This window comes from Apus apus, chromosome 14, assembly GCF_020740795.1.
Source record: "Apus apus isolate bApuApu2 chromosome 14, bApuApu2.pri.cur, whole genome shotgun sequence".
Taxonomy (NCBI): Eukaryota; Metazoa; Chordata; class Aves; order Apodiformes; family Apodidae; genus Apus; species Apus apus.
Genome location: NC_067295.1, coordinates 2,808,819 through 2,824,964, shown reverse-complemented (window position 1 = coordinate 2,824,964; position 16,146 = coordinate 2,808,819). Strand labels below are relative to the sequence as shown.

Below are 16,146 nucleotides of genomic sequence, written 5' to 3'. Positions count from 1 at the left end.
GCTCTCTACCCAAATTAATGCCTGTCTCTCATTTATGGAGCACTGCCAGGTTTTTTTCCTACACATGCCGAGGCTGGCAACTTTAGGAGAGTTTAATTTTGATTTCCTGTAAGAAGAGAGACACCCACAAGCCTCACGACACTTGACAAAAAGTGGTGTTTACCAATTACTGAAACACTGCATTTCAAAACAAGCTGCTCTGATGACACGATACAGTCACCAGGACCTTTGAAAAGAGGCTGAAAGTCTCTACAAAGTCTTGGAGCCCAAAGTTCCACAACCTATAAAGCATTTGCCCCAAAAAACTTTGACCATCAGATTAGCTCAGACATAGCCCTTTGAACTGACAACACTTGGGGCAGAGCAGCAGCCTTGCTGGTGTGAATGACATGTCACGTCGGTGCCTCAAGCAGAACTGGCTGAGAACAAAAGTGTTAATACATAAGGACATGACCCCGTGGTCACCAGGGGAGTACAGCCCCCTTGACCAGTAGCTAAATGCAAGCCCTTCATGTTTCATTAGCCAGGAACAAAGGGAAGAATCTCAAACCTTTTCCCGGGTCCTGCCAATAGCACAGCTCAGTGATACTGGGGGCTCAACCTGTCTCACTGACTTTGGGAATTCCTCTCTCACTCCTGTAATGTCCCTCTGCCCCTGCCTCCCTGTGCTTCCCCTTTTTCTCTCAGTACTGCTGGCATGAGATTTTGTGGGGCTGAGCTTGGAACTGATCACAGGGATGACCCGGGCTATAAATTACCCTTTTTGCAGCAACAAACAGATAGATTTGTGAGGTGGGGGGGAGGCTCTGTAAGAAATCACTGCTGAAGCCCTGTTTCCACTGAGCTGTGGCTCAGGCAGGCAGCTGTGATCTGACCCCAGCTGGCTCCAAACACAAATTCTCCCTGGCTCAGAGCACAAGCTGCCAGGCATGCCAGCTGCCCCCAGCGCTCCCATTTCAACTTATGAAAGAACCAGGGCAGGCTCAGCGAAGGCATGGGGAGGGAATTCTCCATGGGGGGAGGTGTGTGCATGCTGCACTGGCTCTGCCATGCTCCCTAGTGGTCAGCACACACCAAGATTAGACTGGGAAAAGGCTCTGCACTTGCTCGGTCATCTAAAAAACTTAACACGCAGCTGAGTAGAAAAGAGCAGGAGAGTTTTAAAGAGCGGGGTGGTAGACAGAGTTTGAGGGGCAATCTGAATGCTTTTTTCACTTCTGCCTTCACCAAGGTATGCAGGCAAAGCTGGCCAAGCTGGCTCTCTCAAACACATTTCTAGTGTCAGCTGCTGTGAGGTTAACAGCACGTGGGCCTGTTCTGCCCACACAAGATACCAGAAGCCTGCCCTGGCACAGGGGGGAACAGACTGCAGGCAAGGACAGTTCTGGCAAGGCATGTGAACCCTTCCCAGTTTGCATCATTCCTGTAACTTGCTCCTGTATCCACGCACTTAGAGCAAAGTCTAGTAGATTAAGACTGCACCAACTTATCATCAGTGAAACCACACCAAACAAATGCACACCAGTGTTCACAAGATATTCCCCGCTTATTCTTTCCAGCAGTGATTCCAGTCAAAGAGCTGCCCCCTACCCCCAGGCAAGCTGCAAGAACACAGGAGAATTTACTCCCTATGATTTTGAAGCCTTTTAGGCTGGTCTGCCAAATAGCAGCTCTTTAGAGATCATTACTGAGCAAGTACTTGCTCCTAGATCTCTATTTCAAAATAGCCAGTACTAGCATGTTGCTGGAATAGACAGAATGAGAAGTCTGGGTGACAGCAGCTGCCTCCAGCTTGGATTCCAGGCAGGGCTTCAGATAACAAAGTGCAGAGCAAGGACCTACCCCTCCTGTGTTCTGTTTTCGCACGTCCAGGGCAGACGCCAGTCCTTTGACAGCCTGTGGATCCTCGTATGTCACACTGAAAGAAAGGAACAAACCACAGAACTAGAAGGAAGTCCAGCAGTCACCCATGCAGAACACATTTGCTACTCTGATTTCATCCCCTGGAAATCAGAAAACTTATTATTTTCTTAACAAGACTTCAAGTGCACTAAGTTACTCCAAGAAGAGGAGTGTGCTCTGGATAACAACCATCTGTCAGTCTCAGGAAGCAACGTGGAAACAAAAAGCCTGGCATTATGGAAGGTGGGCAAATAGGTTATAAGGCACCTTAAGGGTGCCCAAGAACTGTCAGGGGACTATGAAAAGAGGCTTGATTAAAGATCACGTTCTGTAAAGCTCTGAAGATGACATTTGGAAGCCTGACCTTGATGATTTCATGACGAGAGGCAGACTGGAAGACAGATGAAACATAACTAGGGAACTACAATGAAGCAGACAAAGAAATGCACTATTTCTAGAGGTTGGATTTTTAAAAAGCTTCTTAAGTTGCAAAAGGGACATGTAGCAGTCAGGTGACAGAGGCAACAGTGCCATTTCTCAGAGCACAGTGGTGAACTGTGAGCTGAAGCAGACACCAACACCTGCCCATAGATCAGCCCCTGCTAGGAGCAGCATGCTGGAGCAGGGGGGGCACTTTCTCCCCCAGCCTGGCTTCTCCCAGGCTCCCAGCACAGCACCCTGAGGCTCTCATCTACACCCATCTTTACTGCCTCACTGCTGCTCCATTTATACAGCGTAGAACCCAAGGAAGATGTAGCAATTCTCCCTTGTGAAATCACAGCCTGATACGTGCTCCTTGTTCCATTAGCTCACAGAAGGAGATTGTGGTGCAGTGTGGGAAGACCAGCACAAGAGACAGAGGGACCTCCATGAGATCTCTCTGCAGTCCTTTCTGACTACACGTTAGGGCTCCCAGCCCAAAATCTCCAGTGGTACCACACACCTCTACAGTAAAGCATGTCCTCTCAACACTGAGCCTGCAGCTGAGGCAGTACCAGTAGCTCTATGGATAACTGCAAATGAAAGATCCTAATAAGTTTGCTGGTGCAGGTTTTCCAGAGGTAGTACATTTTTGGTAATCTGCTAAGGTCTGAACAAAACTATTTAACAACATTTCTTGGTTGGAGACAAGATACTGATGATGTTCTCATTGCTGGCAGCCACTACATCCTCTAGAACCTGAAAACAGAGGGAGGCAAGAAAGAATATATAAAATAAAAACACCTGAGTGTGTCTTTTATTGAGTATCACCTAACATGGATCAAAGGATTTCTTAATAAGTGCATAGATATATTTTACATTAAAATAATTTGACCTGTTAAGTGCCCCTGAAAGTGCCAGGTTTGCAGCTCTAGAGATGTAAGCCCTATGCATATAAACAAATGAGAGACAGCATGGTAGCCAGGCAAGCTGCACTGCCCTGACAGCCTGTGAGAGTCTGACTGCCGGGCCAAAGGGAGAGTTTAACTGGATGGTAATTCTGTTTCCAAGACCTAGATGACAGTAATTCAGTCACCAAAGTAGATTCATGACCTTCAGGTGAAGGACCCTTATGCTCCTGTTTCTCAAACACTGGCTGGGTGGATTGGATGACAAGCCTTTATGAGAGGAAGCATCTGCAGAAGTAAAAGCAAGCTCGTTTCCAAGTTTCCAGTGAGCTCATTAACTAAGACAGTCAAATAACATTACTCAGCCAGTCTGCTCTGCCCAGCAGCAGGAACTTCTCCACTTGCTCATACTAATAATGATGAACAGGATAGGGATTGGATTAAAAGTACAAAAACATACACCAAAACTACTTTTTTAGTCTGGAGTCAAGTCAAGAAGTTTCAGATCTACGCCCTTAGAAAACAGCAAAAGCTGTGACTCAAACAGCACCACAGACAAACTCCACATACTTCTTTCGCTGCTCGGCCAAGGAACTGCCTCTTGTCTGTGCAAACATGTCGAAGTCATCACGAGGATTACAGTGTTGTAGAGAGCTGAGTGTGCCACTGACACTGTTTGTACCCAAGTCTGCAACCAGAGACAAGAAAAGTGAACCAATGAAGCAGCAAACGATACTCGAGCAGCGCTGCCACGGCTGCACAGCTAGAGAGGAAATCCTTAACAATACAGGACAGCTTTAAGTATCACCTCATTAACACTTGCAGCACTGAGCAGAGTCCTGTCCAGAAGAGGCTGGAGGCTGCTTATTGTTAATTTCTTAAAAGCCAAATGTAGAGATTGTTTTGTTCCTCCTGGCAGCACCACATCATGAGTGCTCCTCATCGAGAAGCCAGCACTTGGGAACTGGTGTGCACCTGCTGCCAATCCCATCTTGAGATAACTACTATTCACTAACATGGTTCAAAATTTTGGACATTTTGGACATTTGGGATACTACTCTTCTCCACAATGTTGCCCCTCAGCTATTGACTGTGAAATTAACAGTTTCAAATCAAGAGATAAGATATAGGCACAGTGCTGAAAGAGGTGGAGAACCTTCCGTCAAGTCAGGTGATCCTATCAAGCAATCTTTGGTTTGACTTAATGTAGAACACCTAACAGTTTCATAACACCTTTCATCCAAATATTTCAAATATTATTTGTACAAGGAGAATCAAGAACATTCACCAGACTGATTTCATGGAGAACTATACCAAAGCAGAAATAAAAGCTTAAATAAAATCAAGAACAACAACCTGTGCCTTTTCCTTCAATCTCTCCTTTGGTTAATAAATTCCTCCTTTGTGCCAGGCAGGTTCCCAACTGCAGATTGCTACAGTGCATGGGAGTGGGAAAGCCTCCCTAATCCTGTAAGCCACATAACCAAATCTTCCAAAGGCTCCATGGAAACTTTAATCTACCTGATTGGTAAGCCAAAGAGAGCAGAAACTGCCTGACCCATGAGTGAAACTGCTCCTCATAAACCCAAACAACCCACCATGACACGGGCTTGTACTGGGTGCTCAGGTCAGTCACAGAGATCTCAGCAACTGCTCAGACTTGCTCCCACAATCACACAGCTGGATTGCCTAGCAGCTTATGCATGCTGTTGGAAAGGTCCATGCACTGCAGGTTATCAGAACTGTTCCCACCAGGTACTCACCAAGCCCTGCAAGCTGTGAGGAGAGTGAGGATGGGGGGGCTGAGTTTCCAACCATGGGGCTCACTACAGCTGGAGAGCCAGGGCCCAAATCTATTAAGTTATCTTCTGTCACCTCATTCAGTACCTGTTGGGACACAAGAAATACAGTAAGTTACACCTGCCACAGACGACTTCTTGCAGTGAAGCACTAAACACCAAAACATAATGGGCACTTCCTACAAATCTCTCTCTTGCATTGCCAAATGGATACTATGGTGATGAGTGCAGAATAAAACGGGTCAGTCACCAAAAAAACAACACCTCAGTTTGACTGCTCAGCATGGCAGGAAACTCCCCTGGAGGTCATGTAGATTTCTTCCTATTTTGCTTAAGTGCCTGTGTTCCCCACTTCTTTTAGCACCAGATCTAAGTCAAACTGAACTTGCCACCAATTTCCACATGAGGTATAAACTGTTTTCAGAAGCAACACTTTGTTGTGACTGAAGTTGCAATGCAGGGCCTGTGCTGCAGCCTGCATCACACTGCAGAAGTGGGAATCAAACAGGCAAAGTAAATAGAGGAAAATGTTAGAAGAATGCAGAATAGAAAATGTAACAGCCCCACATATTAATTAATCATGAACTCAGATCCTGAACACTATAAACCAACTAGGAAATAGTTTTGATTGAAAGAATAATTAGAACTGTAAGGCAATGAGAGAGGTTCCTAAATTATGAGTGGCATGAAGAAAATTACCCTGAACAGCTGTACTGTAAGACACAGTGAAAAATAATTAATTGGGCTAAATAAAAAATCATTAAGTGACTTGATCAAATGTAAGTGAAGCATTTATCATAGACACATAGAAAAATGTAAAAATGTGTAGTAAAACTCTGCTTAAGGACACTGTGAATGCCTAAAGTCTGCATGGACTCAAAAGCAATCAAAAAAAGTTAACAGAGGAAGAAACTCTCTCAGGGATTGTAAACACAGAGATGTTTTAGTGTGTCTTTCTGGGCTAAAAGTTGTCACTTGAGGTTTACTACAGTCATACGCTCTTTCCTTGGTATCTACTACTAGCCATGACAAGCAGGACATAGGACTGGACAGATAAGAAGTCTGATCCTAGTGGTCTCAGTAGGGCTGGGTGGTGAAGCTGCTGACACCACAGCTGCAGGTAGGTACTTACTCCATTGCTGGCATTTTGTGTTGAACGTCCCGATCTGTAGCGCTCAAACCTGTTTAGGAAAAAACAAAAATACAACACAGACTATCAAAGTCACCAATAACCAATGAAAAACACAAGTTTATATCAAAGTCATGACATGCTTGCCACTGAACTTAGTTTTCTGTGGTTCAAGAGGTAGCCCTGAAAGCTTTAACTCCAAGCTAGGACAAAGGGAGGATAGTTACAGAAGTTGCATTCTTAGCGAATGTGGGTACGAAGTTGACTCATCTGATCTTGCAGCATACACGTGTCTGAAAAGCACTGTAGCATTTGTCTTTGGCTTTTTTTTTTTTTTTTTCCATTAAGTGCTTTGTGACAGACTGTTCTATTAGTCAAGGGACAGGGTGAACGCCAGCCAGACCGCAGCTCCCAGCTAAATAAGCTGAGCACCGCAGCAAGTCTTCCTCCCACTTAACAGCTCCCTCTTGCTGCAATACATGTAAATTAGGAGCCATATGTGTGCTTGCACAGCCCTGCTCAGGCAGCACATGGCAAGAGAAACAATCATTAACAGATTCACATCTTAAAATATTCTGGGTCAGCTCAAAGATCATCAGAGTTTATGTTCAAATAGGCTGGTACTTTCCACAAATGAAAGTAATGACGCTGGATAAAAAATTCCCATACTTTTTAGGGGAAGAATTCTGGTTAGTTAAGACCTGGTTTCTTTCCTCCTTCCCCAAGCAGCTGTGCATCTGGGGCTGCAAATCTAAATCCAGCTTTCATGAAATCAAGAAAGCAGGGGGAACTACTTCCTCCCAAGCCCTGCTGGAGGTCAGTTCCATCTCCCTCCTTACCAGGAAAAGCACTATGATTTCTCTGCAGTTACATTTTTTCCTTGTTTAAAAGTAGTTTCACATGTAACCTCTCTTTTCAGTCAAACCCCATTATAAAGCTTGTGGGTTTCCTCCCAGATGGACAAAAAACAACAGGTAACCTCAAACAAACGAAAACGTTTTCTTAAATGTAATAGAGGAAACTTACAAGGCAGCGAAAACAAATTCAGGCTTGAATTTCAATTTTAGGAAACTGTGGGTGTCTACTGTTGCTGGAAATCCAGCTCCCTTAGCTGGAAACGCAAGACACCTCCCACTTCATATTTCTCACCAAAAAGGCTTATGAACCACATGTTCATTTACATCCAAAGCTTCACAGGGAAGGCCAGAGATCCTGCTTGAGTCCCTGCCAGAGCTCGGTACCTATACCAGAAATCAGCATGATGAATGTGGAGCTTTTGAACAGCAGAGGAGGAACTGGAATGTATTGAAAGGCTCAGGCCAGAGCAGCTATTCCAGCACAAACAGCTTGTTGACATCACCCAGCTCACCTTGCAGCGTATAATGACTACAAATACATTAGCCCCAGTCATCAAAGCCACAGCTGGAGGAAAATAGAAAAAATATTAAGGGTGACCAGACTAAACCTCAGTGACAGTTACACTCTGTCACTTGTGGAATCATGCTCGTGCGTGGAACACACACCATTTCACAGAAAAAGGCAGCATTTGTTTCAGTTTGCCCCAATCTCCTGTGAACAACTAAATCAAAGATAAAAATCGAGGCCGCTGAGGCTGCTCTCCAGCCTTTGCTGTGACAGCAGAGATTCACAGATCTAGAGTCTAATTTATTTTTAAAGGCTTGAGAAACAAAGCCCTGTGCTGAGAGCAAGGAACAAAGGGTACTCTTCAGTGCCTCACTCCCCAGGCCTGTCATTAAGGGGAAGATTAAACTTTCCCAAGACTGCGTATCACGTGTCACCTACTGCAGCAGATGTGGCTGACAGCGCCTTTGTCTGACATGTCCCAAGCCCTGTGACCCAAGTCCCACCCCGGGGGGGATGATTCTTGCAGATCACCTCTTCAAAACCTCAGCTGTGCACAAGACAAGCTTTTTTGAAGATCTTAAGGGTTACATAAAAACAAACCCCTTACATGCGTGAAGATCACACCCACCTCAGGCTGCTCCTCTTGCACCAGCACTGGAGCTAGAAAGCTCAGAGATCAAAAGGCAGAGAGAGCTCACGGGAGCCTTCCCAAGCCAGGAAGCAGCACAAGCATTTGTGCAGTGGAACTACAGTCTGTGGCTGTGCTATTTTTGGTCCCAAGTCCCTACACCTGTACATCACTGCACAACAGGGATTTGCAGACTCAAGTCTCTGCTGGTTCTGAGAGTTTTGAACAAGGTTGCCCTGCAGTTTGTGGATATGCCCCACCAAAATTCAATGGCTAGGATTAAAAAAAAAAAAATCATGGTATGAAAGGAAGCAAGTGAAACAGGAATCTTACAATAAAAGACCAGAAAAAGACTTTGTAAATGCTTTCTGTGGTTTGGTTCTCTGCATTTTGTTATGTTGAACCAGTAGCTCAGATGGCCAACCCTTGTCAACAGACCTATGTTGGCACTTGAGTGAAAACCCAGAAGGAATGCACATAGTTGGTGGAAAAGGTGCCCCACCTTTCGTATCGGAGGAAGACATTATTTAAATCATCATTCACATGCAGCAGCTCCTCTGTGACTTCCTCATTGGACACTCGTGAGATAAGCTCCACAATTCTCTGCTGCATAGCTCTACAGGTTCGGTTCAGCTCCTAGGAGGAATGCATTAAGCACACACATTCTGGTAAGCAGCAAGCAGTAAGTAAGTTTAGTTGAGCTCTGCTCACAGCCAAACACTTCCCCTAGCTGAGAAACACTAAGACAAGTCTATCTTTGCATGATTAAATGTCACCCAAAAGCACATCTAATCAACCATGCCCTTCAAGAGACAATGGCATAAAACCTTGAGAGCCTATTTACAATTCAACATCCTGATTCTTCTTGAACTCTGAGCACTTCAGAAAATAAATATCTGTATTTTAGTGACCTGATTTAAGAATAAAACACACAACAGCTTTCCAGAAGAGAGCTTTCAAGGAAAATTCAATCTGCTCTTTTTGGCAAGATCATCCTTAAAATCTAAAAGATGCAGGTGGTGGAACAAGTGGGAGGAAAAAAGTTCATCAGGGCTACCACAAGTAGCTAAGTGTGTGCTAGGAAGGGAATTGCTGGGGACACAGAGCTCCTCAACTGCTGAGCACATGATGGTGAACCCAAAACAAGGAGCAGAAGCAGGAAAAGATGAGCACTCCACACACTTTAGTACCAAACTCTAGACAGAAACGTTCCCTTCAGCTGAACAAGTGCACAGACAAGAGACTGCAAAAGGGGAGCAGGGAGTTTCTTAAAGACTATAGACTAAGAGCATTTATTTTAGAAGTCTCTCACGCCAAGAAATTCAGATTTGAGTTTGTCTAAACCAGGAGTTCTCACACTTCCAGGACACCTCTTCCATCACCAATTACTTAGCAGAAATCTTTACTCCTGAGAGGCCTCAAGACCAAAGGTCAAAACTGCTCTGTTGAGAACTACAAGAAGAAACGTGACATATGGCAAAACACAACTGATCAGGCCCATGGTCTTACTTCAATGAGCACTGACATTTTAACTGAAGCATGTCCCTCTGTCATCTTCTGCCCCAACTCCACTTCACAGCAAAAATTCAGCACTAAACAAGGATGACTTGTTGGTACACAACCTTTGGGATGAAAGCAAAATGTGTTTGTTTTCCTTGCTTGGTCTGGCATCCTAAGCTCTGGATAAATTTCACCTAGTGCAATCCAGCTGCCTTAACAGCTTGAGGAATGTGTTCTCCAATGTCAGTTTTGATCCCATCACTTTCGAAGCAGATTGTGACATTTCAGAGGTTTGTTTGCTGCCTTTCCGAGAGGGCTGACAGTACCTGTCTATTCTGCTCTGAGCTGGCTCCCCAGCAAGCTGTTTACATTTGATTGTTGGAGAAAATGTCAGGAATTATTTAAGGAGGAGGGCTATATAAACCTCAAAGCAAGGAGTCCTTGGATGCAGCACCCGGCTCACGGCTTTCAAAAGACTAACTATCCTCTGTGATCACAAAGGGGCTCTCCCCAGCTCTGTGGTTCAGCTTGAGGATGCATCAGTCAAAGAAAGGAACCAGCTGGAATAAAGAGTCGTTGCTGTCACTCCATTTTATGATCAAGTTCTTTCACCTGAAAGCTGTGCTGTAAGGTTACGCTGTCAAGATGTTAGTAGTTGTCTCTGGATGTGAGTGAACTGCTTGACACTGGTTTGGTCTCTCGTGGTTTCCTGGAAGCTTCTTTTGTTTTGAGCAGTCCGACCCAAGTGGGCAGTAACTAAAAGGATCTTTATTGCAAAGCCTCTCATCAGCTGCCATGATGGCTTTGAGACAAACACAAAATACTGCTGCATGGGAGAGACCAGTTTTTGGATGGATTTCAAACCCTGATTTATCACGGAGAGCAATTCCCTGCCTTCCTCCAAATGTACTGCTGTGGGAGCCCCTCCTCCCTGCTGGAGGATCAGAACAGAAGCCTATTTCTGAAGCTATGGAAAGGCAAATACCATGTTAAGGGCAGCAGCTGGAATGATAGCTCACAATATTCCTCATCTGTGCTGCATGTGGCACTGTGCTGCCTTCCTCAGCCAAAAGGCCACCCTGCTACCACTGGCCTAGGAAAACAGGTACGAAGCCTGAGATGTGAGCTCACCTTACACTGTTCTCCCTTTTGAGGGAATGCTGCACTGGATTGAGACTATCCAGCAAAGCAGCTCCTTCTGATTACCTAGTCTAATCCTCTGGACTGCATGAAACCTCAGCTGAGCACCTGCCTTAAGCCACCACCTTCACGAGAAGCTACAGCACATCCAGAAAGACAGTTCCTAGATAAGATTCTGAGTGGCAGGGAATCCACAGAACCTTGGCAATATTTAGGCCAGTTAGAAACATGGAGAGTTTTTTTCTTGCACAGTGGCCAGGAATGTTTTACCACTGTACAAGTGATGATGGAGGATGTAAAACTAGCAGAAATGCTCAGGGCTTAGAGACTGTCACAATGTTAAGCTGCTTTGTGGTAAAGGAGACTTTTTATTCAACATTGGGGAAAATTTCTAGCTACGTGGAGAAGAAAGCACTGGAACAAGTTTCAAGGGAAGTCAGGAAATCCTTGTCACTGGAAGCTTTAACTAATGAAGAATATCAAATGATGAGACTAACCAGGGTCAAGCACAACCCACATTCATTATGTAAACCAAGCAAACCACGGCAGGGAAGTGAAATACAACAAAACCCACACACTCCAGAGAAAATTAAGCACAGAAAGGATCACAATCATATTTGCTAGGAAACTGTTACCTGGAGTAACTCAAGGTCTGAGGAATCCTCTTGTCCAGGCACCATTTCTGTCAGCATTTCAGACATCACTTTTGTGTTCCCACGAACAATATCCAGTTCGCTGCGCAGCCGAGCAATCTAAATTGGGGTAAAAAGACAGCAAAATACTGCATCATCTTTTGCTTTAGGCACTTTCAAGAACTGACTTTGTGATACCTCTGGTTCTGTCTGACTTGATATCTGAGGCTCCAGACATTCTAGCAGGGAAAAAAAAATAAAAATAAAAGAGTTTAGCCAGGAGAGAATTTTAGAAAAGCAACAGAAAAGAGAACTTTGTAGAGCCACTAATCATCACAAACCCAGGTAAGCTTTGCTTGTGTGGAAGGGAAGCAATTGAAAACAGCAGCTTAAACCAGACCTTGAGTGCCTCACTCAGGGTGGGGGAAGACGTACAACTTTGGAGCAGGATCTTTGGCTCTGAAGTTATTATTTTTGCAGAGAGAAAAGAAGCTCCTACACTAGGGCATGTGCAAGAGTCTTACGGATGCAGACTCAACTCCCAGCTGGAAGGATCTTCCTGCATCTTCAAGACATCCTGAGCATTTAAAGGAGGGGGAAAATGAGAGTAACTGCTGACCCAGTGCACAGCCCCTGAGTGGACTAGTGTGTTGGATTGTGTGATTTCACTCTTGATGCCATTGGGAGGCCACAGATGCAAACCCAAAGCCTCAATTTTACAGTACAACAAGAGGAAAGATTACTAAGTAGAACCAGACCTAGAAAGCAATCAAAGTCAGAAGAGTTCAAATGAAAGTTCCCTTTCAAACTGGTTTCTAATTTGACCCAATGAAAGAGTCCCACTCAACAGAACCATCATCCCAGTACCTGTTCAGAATTAGCAGTGATGGGACCAGTCACGTTCAGAGCTGGGGCCTGAGGAGCAGAATACGCCGTTGGAGAAGATGAAGAGTAAGAGCTGGTGCTCATCCTTTGCTGAGACTGTGAATTGTGCATATTTGCTGCAGGATCAACTTCAGGAACACTCTGCCACATCAGAAATACAGGAGTTCAAAAGCTGAATTCTGACATCACTTGCTTTGTCAGCAAACTCAGGCCAAAATATGTTCAAATATAGAACATAATTGCACCTTGTGGAAAAAGTCAGTGGAGTTACCAGAACAGACTGGCAGGCCAGCCTGTAAACAAACAGCTGCAACAAAAATGCACACCCTTATCTTTTGACCCAACCCCCGTGCATTTAAGTCAATTTACCATCACAAGAAAAACGAGAAACAAAATAAAAACAAGCGCCAAAGATAAATAATTATAAATTATTTTAAACTAGGAATTAAGTTGCAGGCTTAGAAAAGTGATGTGATACACAGATACTGAATTTAATTAATCTTGACACAAGAATTGCAATCCTTCAGTCCTTGATCACTTGCATTTACCACTTCAAAGGTTCATTAATTTCAGTTTTCAGAGTGAATAATCAGAACACCCGTGATCATCATTAAGTTACTTCCTAGCAGGAGTTCTGTCATCTTTCCAGACCTAACTTTTCAAAGGTGTAAAGATCTCACGTTACCATGGGATCAGCAAGAGATTCAGACTCTGTACACTTTTAAGAGACAGGCAGGCCTTGGCTCAGAGTTACCACCAACAGAAATAACCATATTTCTGAGAAAAATAAATAAATCACAATCATATATCCTGCTGGACTTTCTCTGAACAAAACAGTTGCACTTGTCTGGTGATTTTGTGGAACAAGACAAGCGTACAAACCTTCTTCAAACTCTTGTCTCTTCTCAGATTGATGTTTGACTCAAGGGGGGAGATGCCATTAGCTAATGCAGCTGCATTATGCTTCTCTTATGAGCCCTTTAAAAAGTCCTTCCAGGAGTGAGAAACTAAGCCAAACTCAGAGAAACAGGAGGGGAATGAAGAACAGTTACCCAGCTATTTTAACAGGAATATACCCCTGGAGTTGAAATGCTGCAACTTACCCTCTGAGGTGTGTGTATTGGAGACAGAGCATCAAGATCTGCCATGGGAAACTCTATGCCTTTCCTCTTGAGCTCTTCATAAATATGCACCACACCAGTTAAGTCAGGGCTACTCCGAAAGGCATCAGCCCAAGCCTGGAAAACATGAGGGATTATCCATAAACCTTTCAAATGAAGTTCCAGCTTCACCCCGACCTCAGATACTGACTACAAAACCTTTCATGTACTTCAGCTTCAAAGGAAAGCTGTAATCATTAGACCTGGTCAAAAAGATTCTGCAAATGTCATTAAGACAGTCACGTACACATCTTATTGAAATATCAACTAGACAGGAACCCAGGGCACAGTAGCTAAGTCTAGCCCTGACATCATCAAAATCTGTAAATGCCAATGAAAGCCTCTTCCAAATCTCCTCTACTTAGCACTGATTGCATGCTGATCTTTTCTTGCATATTCTATGGCCAATGACCCCCCCACAAAAGGTCTGTGTGAAAAGATTAAATTCATCAAAGCAAAATTCATAAAGGCCAATAATAATCTTGGGTATTCTCAATTTACTTTGTGAAACACCCTCCTTTGTTGCCAATGAAAAATCACAGCTGTCAGGTTTTCTTCAGTAATTTATTTGGGCCAAATAAATAGAAAGGTAGTTTCTGAGGTTCTTACACTGTGAAACATGCAGTCCCATGAGCAGCAGAACTAATGAAGCCTGGGTTCTGACAGAGCATATCCAGCACTTAGACACCCTGGTGTGTCAGAAAGAACAAGTTTAAAGGGAGAATTTCCCACAGCCAGAACACTCATCAGATCTCTCCTGCATGAATTCTCTCATGTCTAAAGAGATTTCAATTCACATTTGAGCTCTTCCTTCAGTGGGAGTACTAAGAGCTTCTGTTCCCTAGCCAGCCTCCTGTACTCATAAAGCTGCTAGGATCATCATATCTTGAAAGCCTCTACCTCCTTTCACTTTGGCTGGAAATTAGCCAAGTATTAAAAATTTAGGGGAAGGGAAAAATTGAAATATTATGACTGAATTAAAAATGAAGCACTCCCCAAGCCCCACATGTGTGAAGCAGAGTATCAGTGTGCTGGATCCAGAACTACTGCGAGACGTGTGTGTGGGCTTTGAACTTAATTCATTTAGTCATCACTTTTATACTAGCTCCTTGACTATTTTTACTTTAAAAGCTGTTTTTAATAACTTTTTACATGTGAGAGAGAAATCAAAGCTAGCAAAACAAGATAATAGTATTAATATTTAACTTATATTCCTATTCTGATCAGTTCTAAGAAAGAGCATTTCCTACCCTTGCCCAGGAGACAACTCATTATCAGCTGTAAGCCAGCAATTCTGGGTTTCCTTCTCAGCTTTGTTCAAGAGTAAATTAACTGCATCAACTGTTCTGCTGCAGTGCAAGTCCAAACAGCCCTACTTGAGCCAGAGAAAATAGCTCTGTCTGCAAAGAGCTGTTCTGTTTCCTTGGAACTGACCTTCCAAAACCATCCCTAATTCTGACAGAGATATTGACTGTACCAGTAACTCTACCCTTGCACTTTCTCTGCCTTTTCCATTTACCTAAGAAGTCATCTCAATGATGCTTCTACATAATGGTGCTCCCCACTTCAACTCCATTTGCAAGTAAGAATGAAAAATGTTAGGCAAGGGATGCTCTATTTAATAATCACTCAAAAGAAACCTAGAGGCAAAAAGTATGCTGCCTTATGCCCCCAACTTTTAATGAGGCTCGTTTGCCCAGGAGAATGTACTAATGCATCCTCTCTTTCTGGCTTCCTATAGATTTTGTTGTAGTGAACTCACTTCATTTGCACTTTACCTTTTTAATATATTCTCTCTTCTGCAACTCTCTTCCCTGGAGAAAGGAGACACTTTCATTTGTATTCTTCTTTGCCTGAGCTGAGAGCATTATCTACATCCTTGTGTCTCTCAGAGGTCACAGGAGGGACTGGGCACTATTGTCCTAAGTGCTGTCTACACACACTGTAAGACAATCCCTGTCCTAGACAGCTTACAATTCAACTAGGCAACAGTAATACTAGCTCTACTTTACAGATAAGAAGCTACTCATAGGGGTTAGGAGACTTGCTCATTGTCCAAACAAAGGTATGACAGAGGTGAGATTGAATTCAGATCTTTTAAGACTTGGGGCCAGACTAGCAAAAGTAGATACTTAAGGATCCCACTTGGCACCTCAGTGTGCTCAAACAGGTTCATTAAATACCACTGCAAATCTGGCCCCTAAATCAGTGACCATCACAAGACAATTTATCCAGTGTCAGACACTTTTTAAAACATGTACCCTCAGAAGAATTCACTGTGCCACTAAAAGTTTCCCCCTGCTTTATCTCTGATGACAGTGCTTAGCTACAGGGCAGCAAGGTTGTATGAACCCTGAGCTGACACACAAGCTCCTACCAGAGGCACAGCAATAAGGAAGCTTCCCAAGGCCTTTTAGCAGGGTGAAGAAGGAAGGATGAGCAGTATGTAATATATGTTAATTCCTGTAGACTGGGAAATAGGTTGAGAAAGTGAGGTCTAAGATGCTTAACATCTCAGAATGGTCAAGTCTCTAGATAAAAAATTGGGTGGCAGCTTCATCAACCCTTGCTACAGGCCCAGGAGCACAAGAGCTGTATGGTCAAAGACATTTGGTGTTCGTACAGCTTTTTTCCATCCTTCCAAGTGCTGTTAATCCTCTCATTTCTGTCCTTATTAT

The 16,146-nt window shown here is 43.8% G+C and overlaps 1 protein-coding gene across 3 annotated transcripts in view; it reads right to left on the bottom strand.

Moving 5' to 3' along the window:
- Positions 1 to 16,146, bottom strand: part of TOM1L2 (target of myb1 like 2 membrane trafficking protein) — a 57,784-nt gene that overhangs the window by 17,357 nt on the left and 24,281 nt on the right. For all 3 annotated transcript variants that reach the window (XM_051632077.1, XM_051632078.1, XM_051632079.1), the window contains exons 5-12: positions 13,412 to 13,546; positions 12,291 to 12,449; positions 11,427 to 11,543; positions 8,654 to 8,787; positions 6,162 to 6,210; positions 4,994 to 5,117; positions 3,801 to 3,918; positions 1,843 to 1,918 (exon numbers count right to left, since the gene is read on the bottom strand). In XM_051632077.1, the coding sequence (XP_051488037.1) occupies positions 1,843 to 1,918; positions 3,801 to 3,918; positions 4,994 to 5,117; positions 6,162 to 6,210; positions 8,654 to 8,787; positions 11,427 to 11,543; positions 12,291 to 12,449; positions 13,412 to 13,546 (912 nt within the window). The remainder of the gene's footprint in view (positions 1 to 1,842; positions 1,919 to 3,800; positions 3,919 to 4,993; positions 5,118 to 6,161; positions 6,211 to 8,653; positions 8,788 to 11,426; positions 11,544 to 12,290; positions 12,450 to 13,411; positions 13,547 to 16,146) is intronic.